Source organism: Meriones unguiculatus, chromosome 2 (assembly GCF_030254825.1).
Source record: "Meriones unguiculatus strain TT.TT164.6M chromosome 2, Bangor_MerUng_6.1, whole genome shotgun sequence".
Lineage (NCBI taxonomy): Eukaryota > Metazoa > Chordata > Mammalia > Rodentia > Muridae > Meriones > Meriones unguiculatus.
Window position 1 is genome coordinate 90501073 of NC_083350.1, and position 25787 is coordinate 90526859.

At 39.5% G+C, this 25787-nt stretch overlaps 1 protein-coding gene across 1 annotated transcript; it reads left to right on the plus strand.

The window, feature by feature from the left end:
- The first annotated feature begins 24851 nt into the window (after positions 1–24851).
- On the plus strand, positions 24852–25787 carry LOC132652161 (olfactory receptor 4C15-like). Its single transcript, XM_060376915.1, has one exon. The coding sequence runs from the start codon at positions 24852–24854 to the stop codon at positions 25785–25787; it is 936 nt and encodes a 311-aa protein (XP_060232898.1).

Genomic DNA, 25787 nt, shown 5'->3' on the forward strand with positions numbered 1-25787 from the left:
TAAATTCTTTTGTGTTTGGGTGTAAAGTTCTGTAAATGTCTGTTAGGTCCATTTGATTCATGACCTCTGTCAGAGACAATGTTTCTTTGTTTAATTTCTGTTTTGTTGACCTGTCCTTTATTGAGAGTGGGGTGTTGAAGTCTCCCACTTTTAATGTGTGGGGATCTATATGTGCTTTAAATTTTATCAATGTTTCTTTAACAAATGTGGGTGCTCTTGTATTTGAGGCATAGATGTTCAGGCTTGTGATGTCTTCCTGATGGAATTTTCCTTTGATGAGTATGAAGTGTCCTTCCCCATCTCTTTTTATTAATTTTGGTTGAAAGTCTATTTTATCAGATATTAGAATGGTTACTCCTGCTTGCTTCTTGGGTTTGCTTGGAAAGTTGTCTTCCAACCCTTTACCCTCAGGTAATGTCTATCTTTGTGACTTAGGTGTGTTTCTTGTATGCAACAGATTGCTGGGTTTTGTTTACGTTATGCTTACCTCTGTAGTTCCTGTTTTCTTCCCTAGATTCTTCCTCTCCATTATTTCCTCCATTTGTGTTTTCTTTAATTTTTCCAATTCTATCTTCAGGTCTTGAGTTATTTTGTTTACTTCCTTCACCTGTCTGATTGTACTTTCCTGTTTTTCTTTTAGTTCCTTCAACTTTGTTTCTTTTATTTCATTCAGTGCTTTAAGAATTTCCTTTCTAAAGGCCACAAACTGGCTGCAGCTTCCTCTTTCTTTATGGATAACAATATTCTGTTTGAGTTTATCTTCCTCTATGTCTTTACGTATCCTATTTGTTTCCTTTGTTATCATCTTCATGAGCAAAGTTGTTAGGTCATCTTCTTGGATTTCAGTTATGCTGGGGTGTCCAGGGCTTCTTGTCCCTGGGTAACTGGGTTCTGGAGATGCCATATTGCTCTGTCTTTTGTTGCTTGAGCTTTTATGCTGGCCTCTACCCATTGTGCTATCTTAGGTGTTTGGGGATATTTTCTGGTGGTTCCTGGGGATCCTGTGCTGGAGAGAATCCCCTTTGCAGAAAGCTGGTTTTTCCTGAAGGATGTCTTCTCAGCTTTTTGGGTATAGTCCCTGGATGGCTTGTGTTTTTTCAGGAGTTGCTCACCTCAGGGACATAGACCTCAGTGGTAACTGTGGTCTTTGTTAGTCGAGAGGGTTCTCCTCCCACCCAGGGAAGTCCTGAGGGCAGCTGCCCTGTTTCTGGGTTTCTTGTTGTAAATTTAATGATCAGCTGCTGTGACCCAGTTGGACATCAGGTGCGCATCAACTGTTTGTGCCTGTGTCTGGAGCACAGCTGAGTGCTGGCGCCTCGGTCCCACTAGTCTGCTAGACTTTTTCTAGGGAAGGATTGGGTGATTTAGGTCAGTACAGTTTCCTTCCTTCCCTGTGGATTCTCTGGAGACACGGACTCCCAGTGTCTTTTTTTGCCCTGGTGCACACTGCTCAGTGTTTGCCAGCTGGCTGGCCGCAGAAACTGCCTGTGCCTGGAGCACAGCTGTGTGATGGTGGCTCAGTCTCTGCCAGCTGTCTAGTGCGCAGAAACTGCCTGTGTCTGCCTTTGTGGCCTTTGGGAACCTGGGTGCCTCCCTAAGCTGGGTAATTTTCCGGGGACCTTTTCAGGTTGGGGGTGTCGGCTGAGTGCTCTGAGATCAGACCAGCCATTTCCCTCCCTGTGTGTTTGCATGGGACAGTGAAACTCATTCGCTGATGCCCTGGTGCCCACAGTTCTATCTCAGGCAGCGAGTCAGGCGCGCAGGCAGGCAGGGCTCAGTGCGGGAACCTGGGTCCCCGGCTCTGGCTCCGGGCTGGCTCCTGGGGTGCCCGTGGACCCTGAGTCTTTTCCAGGGGATGTCTGGGTGACCTAAGGCCGGTTCCAGTCGTTTCCTGTACCCTGGGGTTATCTCTCGACTGAAAATTACAGTCTCTGATAGTGTGGTGCGCATGGTTCAGTCTGGAACAGTGACCAGAGATACTGGCTTGTGGCTCTGGGCTGGGTCTGGGGCTGGCGGCTGGCAGCCAAGCATCTGGTGGAACCAGGATCTCTTCTGCGGTTTAGCTGGGTGAGTTAAAAGCTGATTGAATCCCCCACCGTGGGGGATCCTCTCACCTGGGAAACACAATGACTGTGTTTTATGGCCGAGAGTTCTGATTGCTGGTCACTGTGCTGATCCTGCTGCTGCTGCTCAGAATGAGAGTCCTCCAGGTGCCGCCATCTTGCCCCTCCTTCTGGTTTCACTTTTATTAAAGTTTCTTTTACAAATGTGGGTGCTCTTGTATTTGGGGCATAGATGTTCAGAATTGTGATGTCTTCTTGGTGTAATTTTCCTTTGATGACTATGAAACGACCTTCCCCATATCTTTTGATTAATTTTGATTGAAAATCTCTTTTATTAGATATTAGTATGGCTACTCCTGCTTTTTTCTTGGGTCCATTTGCTTGGAAAACTGTCTTCCAGGCCTTTACTCTCAGGTCATGGCTATCTTTGTGACTTAGGTGTGTTTCCTATATGCAACAGATTGTTGCATTTTGTTTACATATCCATTCTGTTAGTCTGTGTCTTTTTATTGGAGAGTTGAGTCCATTGATGTTGATGGAGATTATTGACCAGTGACTGTTAGATGCTTTGATTTTGCTGTTGATTGTGGTAGTGTGTTTGTGTGCTTGGTTATTTTTTCTTTCATTTTTTAAGTTTTTCTTTTATAAGTGAAACATATATTCATGGCTTTAAAAGTCAAAGTTGATGATTCATGGCTGCAGCAATCCATGTTGATAATCCTGTGGCTAGTCCTGCGTCCACTTCGGTAGAATTTACTGTGACAATGGCCACTCTCAGCTGCTCCATCGTAGTATCGAATTCTCCAGTCCAATTACCTAAAATATAGCTCGACAATTGTTTAGACAGATTTGCAGCACAGGAAAAATTCTCATGTTGTATGCTAGTGACACAAAGTCCAGCATACTTTCATTGACAGCCAGGTTGAGCGATTTGCCATAGGGTATCAATTTGCTCCTGCAAGAGGTCAATCCTCTGATTGAACACCATCAAGCTTCCTTTTAGTTGAGCATTAATTCCTTTATGTACAACTAAGGCATGAGCTACATTGGCTAAATGATTATTCAGGGTCTGAGCAGTCTGCCCAGTATGACTCATGGCTAATGCCCTGGTGGTAGCTCCAACAGCCATCAATGAGATGGTAGTAACAATGGTGGCTGTAGTTCCAAGATCCCTTTTCTGTCTGAAGAGAGTCATAGCGTGAAGGAATGGGCGGGCATGGGAGTGTTAGCAGGCCTTCTGGTGTTGGTCTCCTTGGTTTGCCTGTGGTATATATGCAAGATTAGAGTCTCACAACAGTGTGATGCAGCCATGATCATTCAGGCCATTACAGCCATTGAAGCAGGACATTCTCCCCAAGCATGGTTGGATACCATAAAAAGCTAAAATGATATGCTCAGGATGTGAGGCTAAGCACTGCACTCAGGGTCAGCTGCTTTGGACCCAGAGAAGAGCATGTCTGATTGCATGCGGGTTGATGCCCCAGGTCCTGCCTCTGAGAAAAAGGTATCGGACGGGTCTGATGCTCTTTGAGTGGATGACACCTAAATGAACATCTGTACAAAGTCCCAATTTATTTCTAATATCAGAGATCAGAGCTCTACTCTTGCCTGATGCGTCTAAAACAAAAAGGGGGAACTGTAGAGAGCTGCGGAATGCTATGCCTTAAAGATGGAGCTTGTTTCCGCCTTCCACCTTCCCGATGGTGAGTGCTCTCTGTCACGAACAACTCCACATTTGGCTAAGGCCGAGGATCTGGCTTGCTTCCATGTATGTGGACCTATCTGCATTGCCCCCGTGGCACGCCTGGGTTGGCTACCCAGAGGCTATTTAAGCTGTGGGCTGGCTTTCCCCGGGGTCCGAGGATTGTTCAATGTTCCTGAATATACTGCATTGAAAAAAAAAAGTCAAAGTTACTGAATATTTCTAAATAAATTATCAACTATCTTCTTCTTCTCTGTCTTTAAAAGTAACTAGTGTCAAATTTTCAGCTTTCTGCTACACACACACACATACACAGAGAGAGAGCGTATTGTATTTTACCCAAAATGTTGTTACTGTGATTCTGAGCTAAGTTTAATGTTTTATGAACCTGCTCTACAAAATAGGAGTTGATGTTTATAAATGTGCCTGACACAAATTTTACTTTTAGTTTTGCTGTAGTGTGGTTATTTATTTCCTGTGTTTTTCTGAATGTAATTAGCTTTCCTGGGTTGTATTTCTCATTCTAATGTCTCTGTAACACTGGATTTGTGGGTAGGTATTGTTTCGATTTGTTTTTGTTGTTGTTTTCTCCATCTATGATGACTGACAGTTTTGCTGGGCATAGTAGCCTGAGCTGACATCTGTGTTCTCTTAAGGTCTGCACAATATCCTTCCATGCCCTACTAGCTTTCATAGTCTCTGTTGAGAAGTCAGGTGTAATTCTGATCGGTTTGCCATTATGTGTTACTTGGCCTTTTTCCCTTTCAGCTTTTAGTATTTTTTTCTTTTTTCTATATACTTACTGTTTTGATTATTATGTGGAGGTAGGATTTTCTTTTACTGTCTAATTTATTATGTGTTCTGTAGGTTTCCTGTATTCTTATAGGCTTCTCCTTTAAATTGGGGAAATTTTCTTCTATGATTTTGTTAAAAATATTTTCTGGTCCCTAGTAAGGCTAACAGGGACTGTCTCTGACATGAACTCAGTGGCTGGCTCTTTGACCTCTCCCCTCTCCCGGAGGGAAGAACAGCCTTGCTAGGCCACAGAGGAGTACACTGTAGCCAGCCCTGATGTTACCTGATAACTTAGGGTCAGATGGAAGGAGAGGAGGACCTTACCTCTCAGTGGACTTACAAAGGGGCAGGGAGGAGATGAGGGAGGGAAAGTGGGATTGGGAGGGACTGAAGGAGAGGTCTATAGCTGGGATACAAAGTAAATAAACTATAATTAATATTAAAAATAAAAAATTAATTAAAAATAAATTTAAAAGTGTGCAAGCAAAAAAAAAAACCTTTTTTTCTGGGCCTTGGAGGACTGAATTACCTTTTCCCTCTATTCCTATTATTCTGAGGTTTTGTCTTTTCAGGCTATCTTGGATCTCTTGGATGGCCTGTGTCAGGAATTTTTAGATTTCACATTTTGTTTGATGGATACATCGATTTCTTCCATTGTATCTTCCACTCCTGAGATTCTTCCATCTCTTATAGTCTATTGGTTATGCTTACCCACATAGTTCCTGTTTTCTTCCCTAAGTTCTTCTTCTCCATGATTTCCTCTATTTGTTTTTTCTTTAATTTTTCCTATTCTATCTTCAGATCTTGAACCATTTATTGATTTCCTTCATCTGTCTGTGTTTTCCTGTTTTTCCTTCAATTCCTTCAGCTGTTTGAACATTCCTGTTTCTTTTATTTTATTCAGTGATTTAATTATTTCCTCTCTAAAGGCCACAAACTTTGGCTGCATCTTCCTGTATTTCTTTATGGATGGCCATAATCTGTTTGACTTTATATTCCTCTATTTATTTACTCATTTTATTTGTTTCCTCTATTATCCTCTTCAAAAGCATAGATGTAAGGTCATCTTCTTAAATTTAATTAACGTTAGGTTGTCCAGCATAAATTATCTCATGTGTGTACCTAGTTCTAAAATGGGTAGAATTCAATGTTTAAAAAGTATTTAATGGAGTAAAGGAATAGGTATTTTCACTCTCCAGTGGTGTACAAACAGCAATTTGAAAAATTTTTGTTCAAATCCCAGGCTTAATACTCTGTTTTTACATTACACAGATCTTATATTTCAGCTTTCTCACAATATGGAAAAAGTCCCTCCATATTGTGAGAAACTTAGGGTCATATTGAGTCCCTCCTCAAACTGAAAGTCACTAGTTTTAAATTTTTGATTCAGGCCTGTTATTTTTGTTAATGTCTGTATGCCCAGAACAATGGAGGCTAATGTGGGAGGATTGCTTCACAGCAAATTATAGTGAACTTACAAACATACACACACCACCACCACCACCACCACTACCAGGAACAAAACAACAACAACCAACAACAAACAAGCAAATATCCTCTTGAGAATTCTCAAAATGATGATTGTTCTTTTTGTAAGTCAAATGAAGTTGTAATTTTTTGAGAATTTCATGCAATGTATTTAATCATGGTTGCCACCTCAACACCTCTTAGAACCTCTCACACCACTCTACTCACACAACTTTGCTGTCCATTAAAATGAAATCCAACAACGTCAAGTCTATTTTGTGTTGCCCGAATATGGAATATGTCATTGAGAGCTGTTGACCTACACCAGATCACAACCTTAAAGAAAACTGACATACTGTCTCCCATCAGCTGCCAACTACCAATATCCCTTCAGCTAGGGTATCCCTACCTCCTACTACTTTCATGTTGGGATTTTATTTGTCTTGATAATTTTTCTTTTATTATTTTTAACATTAGTTACAGTTTGTTAACTTTGTATCCCTGCTGTATCCCGCTCCCTTTTTCCCCTCCCAATCCCACACTCTCTCCCTCATCTCCTCCCTGTCCCTTTCCAAGTCCACTTCATCGGATCCTGGTTTATCAGGTATCTTCAGGACTGGTTGCAAAGCTGTGGCCTAGCAAGGCTGCTCCTCCCATGGGGTATGGGGAGGTCAAAGAGCCTGCCACTGAGTTCATATCAGAAACAGTCCCTGTTTCCCTTATTAGGGTACCCACTTGGATACTGAGCTACCATGGGCTACATCAGAGCAGGGGTTCTATGTTATATCCATACATGGTCCTTGGTTGAAGAAACAATCTCATAAAAGACCCCTTTGCCCAGATATATTTGGTCCTTGTGGAGCTCCTGTCCTCTCGAGGTCATATTAACTCCTCCTTCTTTCTTACGATTCCCTGCACTCTGCCAAAGGTTTGGTTATAAGTCCCAACACAATTCTTTATAGACCTTGAGAGAAAAATTATCAACTTCATATGGAGAAACAAAAAACCCAGAATTTCCAAAACAATACCGTACAACAACAGATCATCTGGAGGCATCTCCATTCCTGATCTCAAGCTGTACTACAGAGCAATAGTAGTAAAAACCACATGGTACTGGCATAGAGACAGAATAGTGGATCAATGGAACTGAATAGAAGACCAAGAAATAAACCCACATACCTATGGATACTTGATTTTTGACAAAGAAGCCAAAGCCATTCAATGGAAAAAAGACAGCATCTTCAACAAATGGTGCTAGTCCAACTGGATGTCTACATGCAGAAAAATGCAAATGGGTCCATACTTATCACCCTGTACAAAACTTAAGTCCAAGTGGATCAAAGACCTCAACATAAAACCAGATACACTAAATCACTTAGAAGAAAAGGTGAGGAAGAACCTGGAACTCATTGGCACAGGAGACAACTTCCTGAACAGAACACCAACAGCACAGCCTCTAAGAGCAACAATCAATAAATGGGACCTCATGAAATTGAAAAGCTTCTGTAAGGCAAAGGACATAGTAAAGAGCTTAAGATAGCCTGAATATAACTCCATTTTGAAATAAAGATGTTGACTGGGAACTGAATTCAGGCACCAGGAAATATCACAGAATGTACACCTGGCAGAAAACAAAGTTAACTCTCCTAGCAACAGCCTCCAGGAAATATAACAGAATAAATGCTTCATAGAAAATAGAGACAAACTCCCTGGCAATAATCAATGGGAATTGGTTGAGAATCGGGTGGGAAAATTCTCCCCAATGTTTCAGATATGGTTTAGAAAAATAGCCATTGTGATTATATGCCTTAGCCATTGTGATTATGTCACCCCGCCCTGCTAAACTTCACTCAATTCTGTAACACCAAGCCCTGTGCCCCCCTGCTTGCTGCCATGGAAACCCCCGGCTCACCGACTTTCCCTTTAAAAATCCTGTTCACTCAGAGCTCGGGGTCCCACTTCTCTACTGCTGCGCCAGTGAGACTTGGGTCCCGAGTTCGATCGCTCTCATAATAAAGCTCTCTTGCAATTGCATCGAGTCATCTCCTGGTGGTCTCTGAGGGTCCCGTGAACCTAACATAACAATAGTCATCAGAACAAAACGACAGCCTACCGACTGGGAAAGGATCTTCACCAACCCTATATCTGACAGACGGTTGATATCCAGAATATACAAAGAACTAAAGATGTCTTGATATTTTTTAAACTGTCACAACTGATGCAATTTCATATATACTTCTGTTATGTTGTGTCGGGACAACAGTTTTTCTATATTCATCCATCACTTCTGGCTCTTTCAATCTTTCCATACACTTTTTTCAGTGGTCTCTCATCTTTGTGGGAACGGGTTTGATGTAGACATCCTGTTAGGGCTCAGCACTCTTGCTGTCTGTTATCTTATTCTTTACAAACTGAACATTTGTAGGTATGTGTGTAAATTGTCATCCACTAACAACAAGCGTCTCTAAGAATTGAAAGAGGAGAAAATGAGAATTTAAAGATGCAGTTATCTTGGGTATAGCAATAAGTCATTTGAGTCATTTCAATATTATGCCCACTTAACATTATAATAAGAGACTTTTCCATAGGCTCTATGGCCTATCAAATCACTCTTTCTTTCCATTGCTAACACTGTGAGGTATAGGCTCTTAAATACAACCAGAGAGTCATTGGTTACTTGAATAGCTTTTATGCCCTTATTGCAACAGTGGATATATCTTGTTCAGGTCTGTAATTATTGACTCTTTCGTGGATCACAGTTTGGTGAGGCTGGTGCTTACCTTTGTCCTCAGACCTTACTTCACACCTTCCAGCACTATGAGAGCTAGCCAGTACAGATGAGCAATTCTGAGATTCATGAGATAGAGAAGGACTATAACAGGAACCAAACTAAGGAAATTGTATATTGTTTAAGAATCTGGCTTCATTTGTCTCTGACCTGGGAAAATATGCTCTTATAATATTCATTTATAAATAAAAAATATTTTATTAGTGAACAATCTTTCCAAATTTCCTTACATATTAAATGAAAAATCCATTAGACAGAAAGCATTTTAACTAAGTTCTGAAAAGAAACACTATATTATATCCATTATAAGATAGTCTAATCTTTCTGAAAATCATGGTATATAAAATTATTATCAAATAAAACCTTCTCTAAATTGACAAAATACAAGATGACCATAAAAAGCACTGTACATTTTGGAACATATGGAAAGGTAAACAAAGTTGTTTCTCTGAATCTCATGTGGCCAGACACTTTACAAATCCAGGGAGAATTAAGAATTACTCTCAAAGAGTCATTGTGTCTCATGGAGCCTTCTTTAAATTCCATAAGTAATGAGGGGGAAATTTTGGATCCTTCATTATGTTTTGCTCAGCAACCATGATGAACATTGCAACCAGGAAGCAGTGGTAACATCGTCCACTCTCACTGTCAGAGCTGATCTCTTGCTTTCTCCTAGCTGTGGAAGGAAGAGCTGGAAAGAAGCAGAGAATCTTGATTACCACTGAAAGAAATGGGTAGCTAGCTTCAGATTTTTTACAGAAGGGATATGTGGTGAGGAAAAGTAAGATATCATTCACCTTTATGAAATATTTTTTTTTAATTTTTGATAAAGTGATTTAACATGTGTGTATTGTGTGCACCCTACTGCACTTAGAAAAATGTTTGTCTTTCATCTAACAACTCTTTATTCTTGAAGGAGTTCTATAAATCCTGATACTCAGATTACTTATCTTACTAGAAATTTTATTACCAAAATTTGGTGTTTTTTAAATTTAATAAAATGTTGTGTGAGCAGACCAGAGACTAGCACTTCATAATAATTGTTCAAGAGCCCATGGGGCTCAAATAACTGCTGTTATAGCATAAATCCTTCCATCTATTTATGCCTACAGAAAAGTCTTTTTCAATAAATTTTAAGCATTCTTTGTTTCAGGGTTAGTGAAATTAAAATATTTTTAAATTTTCATTTTCATAATAAAATCAAAATTTTAGAAATCGAGCAAATATATTTTTCTATTATCTCTCTGATAGTACTTTGATTATCTCAAAATACGCTCATGAAGCTTGCATTGGAAGGCAGAATGCTTTGAGGTTGTACAAAGAATAATAATATAAGAACATGATAAATGGAAGCATCTCCGTACCTTAAATGTCTATAGAAATCTAATATAAAATATTCTAGTTCTACAAACACACACTAGTACATATGACACAGAAGGAATATAATGTAAGAAAGTTTGACTCAACTCAACATAGTAAAGTCTATGTAATTTAAGTCTATTTAATCATGTACACTTAGATTCCTGCATGCTTAGTGATCTTCGTCTGAACTCCTACGGAAACTAAGTGGATGAAACTGATTGCTGTAGTGGGTGGATTCTGGCTTGTTCTCTCTCTTAAAATAAGCAGTTACACAAGTTTATACTCCCAGAACTGTGCGGCAGAGGTAGAAAGATCATAAATTCATAGTCATCCCAGGCTACATGGTAAGTTTGTGTGCATCCTCGGTTACATCAGTCCTTTCTTTTTTTTTTTTTTTTCTTTTTTTAATTTTAATTTTTTTTTGTTTTTTTTTTATCAGTTACATTTTATTAACTCTGTATCCCAGCCGTGTCCCGATCCCTCATTCCCTCCCAGTCCCGCCCTCCCTCCCTCATCTCCACCATGCCCCTTTCCAAGTCCACTGATAGGGGGGACCTCCTCCCCATTCATCTGATTCTGTTTTATCAGGTATCTTCAGGACTGGCTGCAAAGCCCTCCTCTGTGGCCTAACAGGATTGCTCCTCCCTTCGGGGATGGGGAGACCAAAGAGCCAGTCATTGAGTTCCTGTTAGAAATAGTCCTTGTTCCCCTCACTTTGGGAAACCAATTGGTTACTGAGCTACCACAGGCTACATCTGAGTGGAGGTTCTAGGTTATTTCCATACATGGTCCTTGGTTGAATGTCAGTCTCAGAAAAGACCCTGTGCCCAGATATATTTGGTCCTTGTGGAGCTCCTATCCTTTCCCCATCAGACTAACTCCCCTTCTTTCTTATGATTCCCTGTACTCTGCCAAAGGTTTGGTCATGAGTCTTTGCTTTGAAAACACTGCTAGTTAGAGTCTTTCAGATGCGCTCAGTAGACTCCTGTCATACGTTCAATGCACATCCCATCTGTCTTTCTAAATGAGGATTTATCATCTTACCCCATGTCCGCTCAATTGATTATCTTTTTTAGATGTATAGATTTCATTATGTTTATCATATCTTATAGGTCTATATAAGTGAGTATATTCCATGTTTGTCTTACAATGGAATACTACTCAGCAATCAAAAAGGAGGAAATCATGAAATTTGCAGGCTAGAAAAGATCATTCTGAGTGAAACATCAGTCCTTTCTACTACTATTGAAATTAAAGTCCACTTTTGTTGAGCTTTGGTCAGTTGGTTTATGGCACATGGCTATAACAATTCAAATTGGTTAGTTAAACCGAATTTACAGAGTATTTTTTTCATTTTGGAATTTCATACATATGTACAAGGCACTGTAATCATATTCTAGCTCTTCCAACAGTGGTGAGTAAACATCTATTTAATTGCAAAGCAATATTTTATTTAGCCCAGTTTTGGATTAAATAACACAGAACAGAGGGTTCAGGTTACTGTATCTCACATAGATTTTTTTATACTGTCACTGTACTGTACTCTATCATTTGTCAAGATAATGAAGGGAAAGGAAAACTATTTTAAATGTATTTATTTTTTTATTACAAATTAATCACTTTGTATCCTGGCTGCAGTAGTCCCCCCTCCCTCATCTCCTTCCAGTCCCACTCTCCCTCCCTCTTCTCTCCCTATGCCCCTCCCCTAGTCCACTGATAAGGGAGGTCCTCCTTCCCTTCTATCTGACCCTAAGCTATCAGGTCTCATGAGGACTGGCTGCACTATCTTCCTCTGTTGCTTGGCAAGGCTGTGCCCACAGAGGGTGGTGATCAAAGAACCTGCCATTGAGTTCATATCAGAGACAGCCTCTGCTCTCCTTACTAGGGAACCCACATGAAGACCGAGCTAGCCATGGGTTAGGCATCAGAGCAGAGGTTCTAGGTCGTCTCAATGCATGGTCCTTGATTGCTGTATTGGTCTCTGCATGGCCCCCTGGGCCCTTTTTGTTGGCTCTATTGGTCTCCTTGTGGAGCTCCTGTCCCCTACAGGTCTTTCTATCTCCCCCTTTTTCCATAATATTCCTTACACTCAAAGTTTGGCTCTGAGTCTCAGCATCTGCTTCAATACCCCAGTCAGTAGAATCTTTCAGATGCCCTCTGTGGTAGGCTCCTGTCTTGTTCCCTGTGTTCTCCTGCTTCCAGTGTCTATACCATTTGCCCTTCTGAAGGAACATCTTCTCTAGGGTCCCTGGTTGTTTAGCTTGTTTAGTATGTTTATCCTATTTCTGTCTAATGTCCACTCATAAGTGAATATATACGATGTTGGTCTTTCTGCTTCGGGGTTACCTCACTCAGGATGATCTTATCTAGTTCCGTCCAGTTGCCTCCAAATTTCATGATTTCCTTGTTTTTAATAGCTGAGGAGAGAAATGTTTGTCTTATCCAAATAGAGAATTCTGTTATATTTGGATACAAAACAAAGAAAGAATGTCATGAATGAAATGGACCTAACAGACATTTACAGAACCTTACACCCAAACACAAAAGAAGTTACCTTCTTCTCAACACCTCAGGAACCTTCTTCAAAATAGACAATATGGTTGGTCACAAAGCAAGCCTCAACAGATACAAAAAGATCGAAATAATCCCTTATATCCTATCTGATCACCATGGAATAAAGCTGAATCTCAACAACAACAGGAAAAGCAAAAAGGCTACATACACACATGGAAATTGAACAACTTGCTACTAAATGACAGCTGGGTCAGAGAAGAAATAAAGAAAGAAATTAAAGTCTTCCTAGAATTCAATGAAAATGAAGGCACAACATACCCCAAATTGTGGAACTCCGTGAAAGCAGTGCTAAGAGGAAAGCTCATAACACTAAGTGCCTTCAAGAAGAAATTCGAGAAAGCTCAATCAAGCAACTTAATTGCTCGCTTAAAAACCCTAGAAAAAGAAGAAGCAGACACACCAAAAAGGAGTATATGGCTGGAAATAATCAAACTCAGGGCTGAAATCAATAAATTAGAAATAAATAAAAAATTCAAAGAATCAATGAAACCAAGAGCTGGTTCTTTGAGAAAATCAACAAGATAGACAAACCCTTAGCCAAGCTAACTAAAAGGCAGAGAGACACCATCCAAATCAACAAAATCAGAAATGAAAAGAGGAACATAACTACAGACACTGAGGAAATTCAAACAATCATTAGGACTTACTTCAAAAGTCTGTATGCCACAAAAATTGAAAATCTAAATTTAATGGACAATTTTCTTGATCGATTCCACTTACCAAAGTTTTTTAAATTTATTTTTCAAAATAAAATATAATTACACCTCTCTGATAACTAAGGACACTGAACATTTCTTTAAGTGTTTCTCTGCCATTTGGTATTTCTATTGAGAATTCTCTATTTAGCTCTGCACCCCATTTTTTAACTGGATTACTTAGTTTGTTGGTACTTAACTTCCTAAGTTCTTTATATATTCTGTATATTAGCCCTCTGTCAGATATAAGGTTGGTCAAGGCCCCTTCCCAATCTGTAGGTAGTTGTTTTATTCTGATGATAGTGTCCTTTGCTTTAAGAAGCTTTCCAGTTTCATGATGTCCCATTTATTGATTGTTGATCTCAGAGCCTGTGCTGTTAGTGTTCTGTTCAGGAAGTTGTCTTCTGCGCCAATGAGTTCAAGGCTCTTCCCCAATTTTGTTCTAACAGGTTTAATGTGTCTGGTTTTATCTTGAGGTCTTTGATCCACTTAGACTTTAGTTTTGTGTAGGGTGGCAAACATGGATCTATTTGCATTTTTCTATATGTAGACATCCAATTAGACCAGCACTATTTTTGAATATGCTATCTTTTTTCCATTGTGTGGTTTTGGCTTCTTTATCAAAAATCAAGTATTCATAGGTGTGTGGGTTTGTTTCTGGGTATTCTATTTGATTCTATTGATCCACCATTCTGTTTCTATGCCAGTAACATGCAGTTTTTATTACTATTGCTCTGTAGTACAGCTTGAGATCAAGGGTGGAAATATCTCCAGAAAAATATGTTATTGTACAGGATTGTTTTAGCAATTCTGGGTTTTTTGTTTTTCCATATGAAATTGAGAATTGTTCTTTCAGGTTCTGTAAAGAATTGTGTTGATATTTTGATGGTGATTGCATTGAATCTGCAGATTGCTTTTGGTAGATGGACATTTTCACTGTTAATCCTACTGATCCATGAGCATGGGAGATCTTTTCATCTTCTGCTATATTCTCAACTTTAGTTCTTTAGAGACTTGAAGTTTTTGTTCATACAGGTCTTTTACATGCCTGGTTAGAGTCACACCAAGGTATTTTATGTTATTTGAGGCTATTGCAAAGGCTCTTGTTTCCCTAATTTCTTTCCCAGCCCTTTGTCTTTTGTGTACAGGAGGGCTACTGACTTTTTTGCTGAATGCGTTTATCAGTTGTAGGAGATCTTTGGTAAAATTTTTGGCGTCACTCATGCATACTATCATATCATCTGTAAATAGTGATACTTTGACTTCTTCCTTTCTGACTTGTATCCCCTTGATCTCACTTAATTGTCTTATTGCTCTAACTAGGACTTTAAGTACTATATTGAACAGAAATGGACAGAGTGGACATTGAAGCTATCATATCTTGTAGCTATGAAATGTAGTATTTTAGTATTTTGCCTTGTGCATCATTATGGAGAACAGTACCTATCAGTTTTGGCTATGAAAATCAAGAATTTATCTAAAATGAAATTCTCTTGTGAATGTCATTGCTTAAGGCCATTTAGGATATTTATTCTTAGCTCGTAGAATCTCTGCCCCCTCAACCAGATGTCACCTTCAAAAAGGGCTTGTTCCCACTACAAACTAACCTTATTAGAGATTCAGTGTACTAAAGGCATTTCTGTATTCCAGCCAGATCATATTGTAATGCAGGGCATGTCTGAATTCTGGTCAGATCATGTAGACCTAGGAGGTCGTTGGGTACAAATTCTTGTCAGAGCAGCCATGTTGCTGGATTAAAGTTTCTTTACATGAACTTATGAAATACAAAAAATTACTTTATGAATGAGCACAAAGAAAAAACATTTAGCAACTGTACTTATGCAAAAGCAGACTCAAATATAAAATTATCTTTTCTAATCATTATTTGGGGCTACTTATTCCTTTGTTTTGTTTTGCCTTGCCTTTTCTTTTGTTGAAAATAGGTTTTTATTTCACATATAGTATATCAAATTATGGTTTCCTCTATACAAATCATTCAAATTCCTCCCCACTTCCTCTCTTACACAAATCTAGATCCTTTTTGTCACATTTTGAAAGCAAATAGTCATCTTAGAAATAATAAAAAATAAAATAACATTCAACAAAAACAAAGAAATTAAAATGCTACTAAATAAACAGAAGAAAAAAGAATATATTGGGATAAAGACATCAATATGTCAGAGACAGGGAGCTCAGGGAGATTTATGGGATTCTTATGTGAGTAAAGTGTGTGTCTCCTAGTCAATATGTCTTTATCCCAATATTTCTTAATTTTTTATTAATTACACTTTATTCACTTTGTATCCCCATTGTGGTTCCCTCCCTCTTCCCATCCCAATCCCTCCCTTCCTCCCCCCTCTGCACACATACCCCTCCACAAGTCCCCTGATAGGGGAGGTCTTCTTTTCCTTCCTTCTGATCCTAGTCAATTAGGTCTCATCAGGAGTGGCTGCATTGTTTTCCTCTGTGGCCTGGTAATGCTGCTTCCCTCTCAGGGGAGGTAATTAAAGAGCAGGCCCATCAGTTCATGTCAGAGACAGTTCTTGATCCTAATACTATGGAACACACTTGGATACTGAACTGCCATGGGCTACATCTGTGCAGGGGTCTTAGGTTATCTCCATGCATGGTCCTTGGTCAGAGTAACAGTCTCAGGAAAGACCCCTGTGCTCAGATTTTTTGATTCTGTTGCTCTCCTTGTGGAGTTCCTGCCCTCTCCAGATCTTACTGTTTCCCACTTCTTTCCTAAGATTCTCCAGCACTCTACCCAAAGGTTGCCCATAAGTCCAGCATCGGCATTGATAGTCTGCAGGGCAGAGCATTTCAGAGGTCCTCTGTGTCAGGCTCTTGAATTGTTCCCTCTTCTCTCCTTCTTTTGGTGTCCATCCAATATTTTCTTTTTTGTTTTTCTTTTTGTTTTAAAGAATTTTTATTATTTATGCAGTGTTCTGCCTGATGTGTGCCTACAGGCCAGAAGAGGGCACCAGATCTCATTATTGATGGCTATGAGCCACCATGTAGTTGCTAGGGAATTGAACTCAGGGCCTTTGGAAGAGCAGCCAGCATTCTTTCTTTCTTTTTTTTTTTTTTCTTATCAGTTACATTTCATTAACTCTGTATCCCAGCCGTGTCCCAATCCCTCATTCCCTCCCAGTCCCTCCCTCCCTCCCTCATCTCCACCATGCCCCTTTCCAAGTCCACTGATGGGGGGACCTCCTCCCTATTCATCTGATCCTGTTTTATCAGGTATCTTCAGGACTGGCTGCAAAGCCCTCCTCTGTGGCCTAACAGGACTGTTCCTCCCTTGCTGGGTGGGGAGGCCAAAGAGCCAGTCATTGAGTTCCTGTTAGAAATAGTCCTTGTTCCCCTCACTTTGGGAAACCAATTGGTTACTGAGCTACCACAGGCTACATCTGAGTGGAGGTTCTAGGTTATTTCCATACATGGTCCTTGGTTGAATGTCAGTCTCAGAAAAGACCCTGTGCCCAGATATATTTGGTCCTTGTGGAGCTCCTATCCTTTCCCCATCAGACTAACTCCCCTTCTTTCTTATGATTCTCTGTACTCTGCCAAAGGTTTGGTCATGAGTCTTTGCTTTGAAAACACTGCTAGTTAGAGTCTTTCAGATGTGCTCAGTAGACTCCTGTCATACCTTCTATGCACATCCCATCTGTCTTTCTAAACGAGGATTGATCATCTTACCCCATGTCAACTCTCTTGATTATCTTTTTTAGGTGTATAGATTTCATTATGTTTATCATATCTTATAGGTCTATATAAGTGAGTATATACCGTGTTTGTCTTTCTCCTTCTGGGATATTTCACTCAGAATGATCTTATCAAGATCCAACCATTTGCCTGCCAATTTCATGATTTCCTCTTTTTGATTGCTGAGTAGTATTCTATTGTGTAAAAATACCACAATTTCTGTACCCATTCCTCCGTTGATGGACATCTGGGTTGTTTCCAGGTTCTGGCTATTACAAATAGAGCTGCTATAAACATGGTTGAGCAAGTATCCCTTTTGTGTACTTGAACAAACTTTGGGTATATACCTAGCAGTGGTATAGCTGGGTCTTGAGGAAGCACTATTCCTAATTGTCTTAGAAAGCGCCAGATAGCTTTCCAGAGTGGTTGTACCAGTTTACATTCCCACCAGCAGTGGAGGAGGGTTCCCCTTTCTCCATAACCTCTCCAGCATGTGTTGTCACTTGAGTTTTTCATCTTGGCCATTCTGATGGGTGATATCTCAGGGTCGTTTTGATTTGCATTTCCCTGATGGCTAATGGGGATGAGCATTTCTTTAAGTGTTTCTCTACCATTCGCTATTCCTCTGTCGAGAATTCTCTGTTTAGCTCTGTTCCCCATTTTTTAATTGGATTACTTGGTTTGCTGCTTTTCAGCTTCTTTAGTTCTTTGTATATACAGGATATTAGTCCTCTGTCAGATAAAGGGTTAGTAAAGATTCTTTTCCAATCTGTAGGCAGTCCTTTTGTTTTGATGATGGTGTGCTTTGCTTTACAGAAGCTTTTCAGTTTCATGAGGTCCCATTTATTGATTGTTGCTCTTAGAGCCTGTGCTGTTGGTGTTCTGTTCAGGAAGTTGTCTCCTGTGCCAATGAGTTCTAGGCTCCCCACTTTCTCTTCTAACAGATTTAGAGTATCTGGTTTTATGCTGAGTTCTTTGATCCACTTGGACTTTAGTTTTGTGCAGGGTGATAAATATAGATCTATTTTCAGTTTTCTGCATGTGGACATCCAGTTGGACCAGCACCATTTGTTGAAGATGCTGTCTTTTTTCCATTGAATGGTTTTGGCTTCTTTGTCAAAAATCAAGTATCCATAGGTGTGTGGGTTTATTTCTGGGTCTTCTATGCAGTTCCATTGATCCTCTTGTCTATTTTTATGCCAATACCATGCAGTTTTTATTACTATTGCTCTGTAGTACAACTTGAGATCGGGGATGGAGATACCTCCAGATGATCTGTTGTTGTACAGGATTGTTTTAGAGATTCTGGGTTTTTTGGTTCTCCAAATGAAGCTGAGAATCGTTTTTTTTTCAATGTCTGTAAAGAATTGAGTTGGTATTTTGATGGGAATGGCATTGAATCTGTAGATTGCTTTTGGCAGGATGGCCATTTTCACAATGTTAATCCTACCAATCCATGAGCAAGGGAGATCTTTCCATCTTCTTATATCTTCTTCAATTTCTTTCTTCAGAGACTTGACGTTTTTCTCAAACAGGTCTTTCACTTGCTTGGTTAGTGTCACCCCAAGGTACTTTATGTTATTAGTGGCTATTGTGAAGGGTGTTGTTTCCCTAATTTCTTACTCGTCCCTTTTGTCTTTGGTATACAGGAGGGCTTCTGATTTTTTTGAGTTGATTTTGTATCCTGCCACTTTGCTGAAGGTGTTTATCAGCTGGAGGAGTTCTCTGGTTGAATTTTTGGGGTCGCTCATATATACTATCATATCATCTGTGAATAGTGACACTTTGACCTCTTCCTTTCTGATTTGTATCCCCTTGATCTCCTTTAGTTGTCATATTGCTCTGGCTAGGACTTCAAGTACTATGTTGAAGAGGTATGGAGAGAGTGGGCAGCCTTGTCTTATCCCTGATTTCAGTGGGATTGATTTAAGTTTCTCTCCATTGAGTTTGATGTTGCAGCCAGCTTTCTTAACCTTGAGCCATCTTTCAACAGAGGATTGAAGCAGATGCTGAAACTCAGGGCCAAACTTTGGGCAGAGGGCAGAGAATCTTATGGAGGAAGAGAGTGGTGGGATTAGAGGGACAGAGAGCACAGGAGCCCCACAGAGAGACCAACAGAACTAAAAGATCTGATCCCAGGGGGCCCTGCAGAAACTGATGCATCAATATAGGACCATGCATGGAGAGGACTTAGAACACCCTGCCCTGATGTGGCCAACTGACAGCTCAATCTCCATGTGGATTTCTGAGTGAGGGAAGAAGGGGCTGCCTGTATCATGAACCTCATTGACTGCTCTTTAATCACTTGCCCCTGCTGATATGGCCTTGTCAAGCCATGGAGGAAGAGGATCCAGGCAGTCCTGTTGAGAATTAACAAGTTATAGGCAGATGACAATAGTGGAAAACACCCCTTTTCAGTGGACAAGGGGAAGGGAATGAGGGGAAGAGAGAGGGAGGGTGGTATTTTAGGAGTTGAGGGAGGGGGCTTCAATCTAGATATATAATGAATAAATTGTGAAGAAAAAAAATAAAAACAAATCCAAAAAAGAATCCCATAAAAACATAAAACTGGAACTCACAATATATGTACTAAGGATGTGTAAGGTGAAAAAATAAGAAGCCTGAGAAAAAGAACCTCTCTAAATATCAATGAGTTAGTTTTGTTGGCCATCTACTATTGGACATGGGGCCTATATGGATGGTTTATATGTCTGGAAGACTTAACTGTAAAAAACTAATTTATTTTTGTTTTTAAATATGTGTTTTTATTTCATATATTACATCCTGACTGCATTTTCCCTCCTCTAGTCTCATCTACCAATCTTTCCTTTCTCTAGATCCACCCATTATCTTCCTTCCCTTAGACAATAGCAGGCCTCCCATGGACATCAATCAAACAAAGCCTAACAAGCTACAATAAGACCAGAGACATGACACCACATCATTGCTGGATGAGGCAAAACAGTAGGAGGAATAAGGTTCCACAAGCAGGCAAAAGAGTAAGAGTTAACCCCTGCTCAGACTTTTAGCAACCCTACAAGAACACCAAGCTACTCAGCCATAACATATATGCAGAAAACCTAAGTCAGACCCCTACAGGCTCTCTGATCTCTGTGAGCCTACTTGAGTCCCAGTTAGTTGATTCTGTGAACCATGTTCTTGTGGTGTCCCTGACCCCTCTGGCTCCTGTCATGCTTTTCCTTCTTCCCTATTATATATAACACTGCAATATCAGGTAATGATTGGCTGTGAGACTCTGCATCTGTTCCCATCAGTTGCCTGATGAAAATTTACTGATCACTCTGTTAATGATTATGCTAGGCTCCGGTCCCAGGACACTCTGGAGGAGGGACAAATTGTAGGTCAGCTGTTTTATGCCTGGTTGGTGTCCCAGTCCCTCCACTTGAGGCCTTGGCTAGTTACAGAAGATGAGCAATGCAGGCTCCATGTCCTTCATTAGGAGGAGTCTTTGATAGGGTTAAGCTGATAGATTTCATTAAGTTTCCATTGCAGTAGTTTTCTACCTCACTTCCTAAATGTCCTCCAATTCTCCAAATATTTTCTTTCTTCCTCCCACCCTCCACCTGATCCCTCCTGTTCCCAACCCAACCTACCCCAGTCCATCTGTGAAATCTATTCTATTTTGCCTTACCAGGGAGATCTTTGCACCCCACCCCCTTCCAGTTAACCCCACCTTGTTACTTAGCCTTCCTGGGTCTGTGAATTACAGCATGATTATCTTTTACTATACAGCCAATATCTACTTATGAGTAAGTACATACTATGCTTGTCTTTCTGCATCTGGGTTACCTCACTCAGGATAATTTTTTTTTTATTTTCATTCATTTGCCTGCAAATTTCATAATGTCGTTATTTTTAACAGTTGAGTAATACTCTATTGTGTAAGTGAATCACATTTTCATTATACATTATTCAGCTGAGAGACATCTATGTTGTTTCTACTTTTTGGCTATATGAATAAAGCTGCTATGAACATAGTTAAGCAAGTGTCCTGTAGTAGAATGGAGTGTCCTTTAGGTTTATGCTTAGGAATTGTACTGCTGAGTCTTGGGGTTGATCATTTCCCACTATCTGAGAAACTGCCAAAATAATCACCAAAGTGGCTCTACAAGTTTCCACTCCCACCAGCAGTGGAGAAATATCCCCCATGCTCCACATTTTCACCAACATGAGCTGTTACTTGTGTTTTTTATCTTAACCAAACTGACAGGTGTAAGATGAAATCTCAAAGTCATTTTGATTTGCCTTTTCCTGATGGTTAATGATGTTGGGCATTTTTACAGTGTTTCTGAGCCATTTTATATTTCTCTGTTGAGAATCCCTTGTTTAGATCTGTACCCCATTTTAATTGGATTATTTGGTTTTTTGACATCTAGTTTCTTGAGTTCTTTATATTTTTGGATATTAGCCCTCTGTTAGATGTGAAGTTGATGCAAATCTTTTTTTCTGGGCTGCCATTTGTCTTATGGATGGTGTCCTTTGCCTTAGTGAAGCTTTTCAGTTTCATGAGGTCCTGTTTATTAACTGTTGATATTAGTGCCTGAAGTAGTGGTGTTCCGTTTAGGAAGTTGTCTCTTGTGTCAATACATTCAAGCCTATTCCTACTTTCTCTTCTAGATTAGTGTATCTGGCTTTATTTTGAGTTCTTTGATCCACTTGGACTTGACTTTTGTGCTGGGTGATAGATATGGCTATACTTGCATTCTTCTACATAATGACATTCAGTTAGACTAGCACCGCTAGTGAGGATGCTTTCTTTGTTCCATTGTATATTTCAGAATTCTTTTTCAGATATCAGGTGTGCATATCTGTGTGGATTTATATGTCTCTCTACCCTTAAATTTCCTTGATCAGCTTGTCTGGTTTTATACCAACACAATGTGTTTTTTTTTAGTGTGTATGTAAACCAAATTTTATTTTTTTTAATATTAATCATAGGTTATTTGCTTTGTATCCCAGCAGTAGCTCCCTCCTTCATTCTCTCCCATCCCCACCCTCCCTTCCTCATCTCCTCACTGCCCCTTTCCAAGTCCACTGCTAGGGGAGGTCCTCCTCCCTTTCCATCTAACCCTAGCTTATCAGGTATCTTCAGGACTGGCTGCAATGTCCTCCTCTGTGGCCTAGCAAGGCTGTGCCTCCCTCGTGGTATCTCTTCAGATCATATAAATCTTTTGCCTTTTACAATGTGTTTTTTATTATTACAGTGCTGTAGCATAGTTTGAAATCTGGACGGTGATACCACCAAAAGTTCTTTTACTGTATAAGATTGCTATCCTGGATTTTTGCTTTTTCATATGAAGTTGCGTATTATTCTTTCAAAATCTGTAAATAATTATGTTGGAATTTTTATGAGATTGTGTTGAATATTTAAGTTGTTTTTGATAGGTTAGCAATTTAAATTATGTTAATCCTACCAATCCATGAGCATGAGAAATATTTCCATCTTCTGATATCTTCTTCAGTTTCCTTTTTCTTTTCTTTTTTAATTTTTATTTTATTTTATTTTTATTTTAAATATTAGTTACAGTTTATTAAATTTGTATCCCAGCTGTATCCTTCGCCCAATCCCAGTCCCACCCTCCCAATCCCGCCCTCCCTCTCTCATCTTCTCTCTACCCCTTTCCAAGTCTACTTATAGAAGGGACCTCCTCCCCTTTCATCTGACCCTAGTTTATCTGGTATCTTCAGGCTTGGCTGCAAAGTCCTCCTCTGTGGCCTAGCAGGGCTGCTCCTCCCTCAGGTGGGGAAGGAGGTCAAAGAGCCCGACATTGAATTCATGTCAGAAATAGTCCCTGTTCCCTTTACTAGGGTACCCACTTGATTACAGAACTACCATGGGCTACATCGACGCAGGGGTTCTAGGTTATATCTATACATGGTCCTTGGTTGGAGAAACAGTCTCACAAAAGACCCCCTGTGTCCAGATATTTTTGGTCCTTGTGAAGTTCCTGCCTCTCCAGGTCATATTAACTCCCTCTTTTTTCATATAATTCCCTGTACTCTGCCGAAGGTTTGGATATGAGTCTCAGTATCTGCTTTGATATACTGCTAGGTAGAGACTTTCAGAGGCTCTCAGTGTAGGCCTGTCCTGTTATTTGTTTTCTCCTACAACAAATGTCCATCCCATTTGTCTTTCTAAGTGAGGGTTGATTATCTTACCCAGGGTCCTCTTTCTTGTTTATATTCTTTAGGTGTACAAATTTCAGTATGCTCACTTATAAGTGGATACTAGACTATGCATGGAGATAACCTAAGACCCCTACACAGATGTAGCCCATGGTAGTTCAGTATCCAAGTGGGTTCCATTGTAATAGGAACAGGGACTGTCTCTGACATGAACTGATTGGCCTGCTCTTTAATTTCCTCCCCCTGAGGGGGAAGCAACATTACCAGGTCACAGAAGAAGACAATGCAGCCACTCCTGATGAGTGGCTGATCCTAATTGACTAGGATCAGAAGGAAGGAAAAGAAGTCCTCCCCTATCAGTGAACTTGGGGAGGGGCATGCATGCAGAGGGTGGAGGAAGGGAGGGATTGGGATGGGAGGAGGAGGGAATCATGGGGGGGATACAAAGTGAGTAAAGTGTAATTACACTTTAATAAAGAAAAATTAAAAAAATAAAAAAAGAAAAAATAAATTGTAGTCATTAAAATTGTCACATTTTCTTCACAATACAATTGGATTATTTTTACTCACAGATTTGAAACAGTAATTATGTATTTTTCCACATAGATTTTATATATTTCCATAGAATTATTCACACATAGAATCATATTTATTATGAAATTTCGGGCATGTAGACAGGAAAGGTAATAGATGTTCTTTGAAGCCATGACAAGTAGGGGAAATGAATACATAAGATAGAAAATTACCTTAGTGTGTATTAAAGAGATATTTATGTAAAATGCAGATAGGTTTTCAAGTGAATGAATTGAAACAATGTAGAATTTTGAGTTCATGTGACTATGAATAACATTTTCACACTTTTCCATTTGACTTTTTCATAATCCTTAAAGATGAACATGTAAACTCTCTATGAGCAAATTTGTAACTATGTGTCTTATCGCCTTATCAAATAGTATTTCTTTAACAAGTAAACAATTCATGATTGAGTATCAAATAATTTGAGGTTAAAATCTGCTTTTTAGTGTAAAATAAGTTTTAAAAGTAGCCAAGGTTTTGGTTTGCATCCAAAGGTACATTTGCCTCCTCTTCTATTGGTTTATGAGGAGTACTCTTTGGACAAGTCAATACAGGCTGCTCAGCCCCCTCACTCCATGAAGACTACAGCCATGATTTATAAATTCTGGTCTTTTTTCATATCTAAGTTACAGTTTCAATATTGTTTTAATATTTCTCTTGAAGAAACAGATTTTTAAAAGCTAATAATTCAAAGATTAGACACTTATTTCTACCCACACAAGTAAAGAGCTTTGTATACAATATTTGAATTGTGACTATCAATTATTTAATAATCTACCTTTGCTTCAATTCTTCAGGTTACACAACTATAGCCTTTAAATTTTTCTAATGTTTTATTTTAAATTGTAATGGACTCAATCAAGGTAATGTTTAAAGTGTGTGCCATCTTTTTTATTGCAAAACCATAAATTTATAAGAAGCAATTTTTTTTCTCATAATTGAGAGTCATATGTTTTACTTCCTTCTTGTGAATCATGCAAAACCAAAGCTGTGTCACTGAGTTCATACTCCTGGGGCTTTCACAGACTCCAAATGTGGAGAAAATACTATTTGTCATATTTTTATTGATCTATCTTGCAACTATAGGGGGCAACATGATAATTGTGGTGACCATCATCTATAGCCCTGCACTCCTGAGCTCCCCCATGTACTTCTTCTTGGCATTCCTGTCCTTCCTGGATGCATGTACTTCTTCTACTGTCACACCCAAGATAATTATAGACTGCTTCTATAGAAGAAAGACTATCTCTTTTGAATGCTGTATGACACAACTCTTTACAGTCCACTTCTTCACTGGGGCAGAAGTGATTATCCTGGCATCCATGGCCTATGACCGCTATGTGGCAATTTGCAAGCCCCTACACTACTCTTACATCATGACCAGGAGGCTCTGTGGCATTTTGGTGCTAGTATCCTGGGCAGGAGGCTTTTTGCATTCTATTGTACAAATTATATTCACATTGCAGCTGCCTTTATGTGGACCCAATGTCATTGATCATTACATGTGTGATTTGTTCCCATTACTGAAGCTTGCCTGCACTGACACACACGTTTTTGTCGTTTTGGTGTTTGCCAACAGTGGGGCTATATGCATCATAATCCTTTCCTTATTGCTTGTCTCCTATGGTGTTGTCTTGTTTTCTCTGAAAGCTCACAGTTCTGAAGGTCGGCATAAAGCTCTCTCCACCTGTGGATCACCTATAACTGTTGTGCTTTTGTTCTTTGTACCATGTATAATAATATATGCAAGACCTACATCTGCATTCGTCTTTGAAAAAAATATGCTTATATTTGTCAATGTCCTGACACCATTGCTAAATCCTGTAGTTTACACTTTCAGAAATAAGGAAATGATAAATGCCATCAGAAAAATGTGGAAAAGATTGATGGTAGTTTCTGATAAATTTTAA

Coding starts and splice junctions, on each gene's coding strand:
- LOC132652161 (XM_060376915.1), top strand. CDS start 24,852: ATGCAAAACCAAAGCTGTGTCACTGAGTTCATACTCCTGGGGCTTTCA.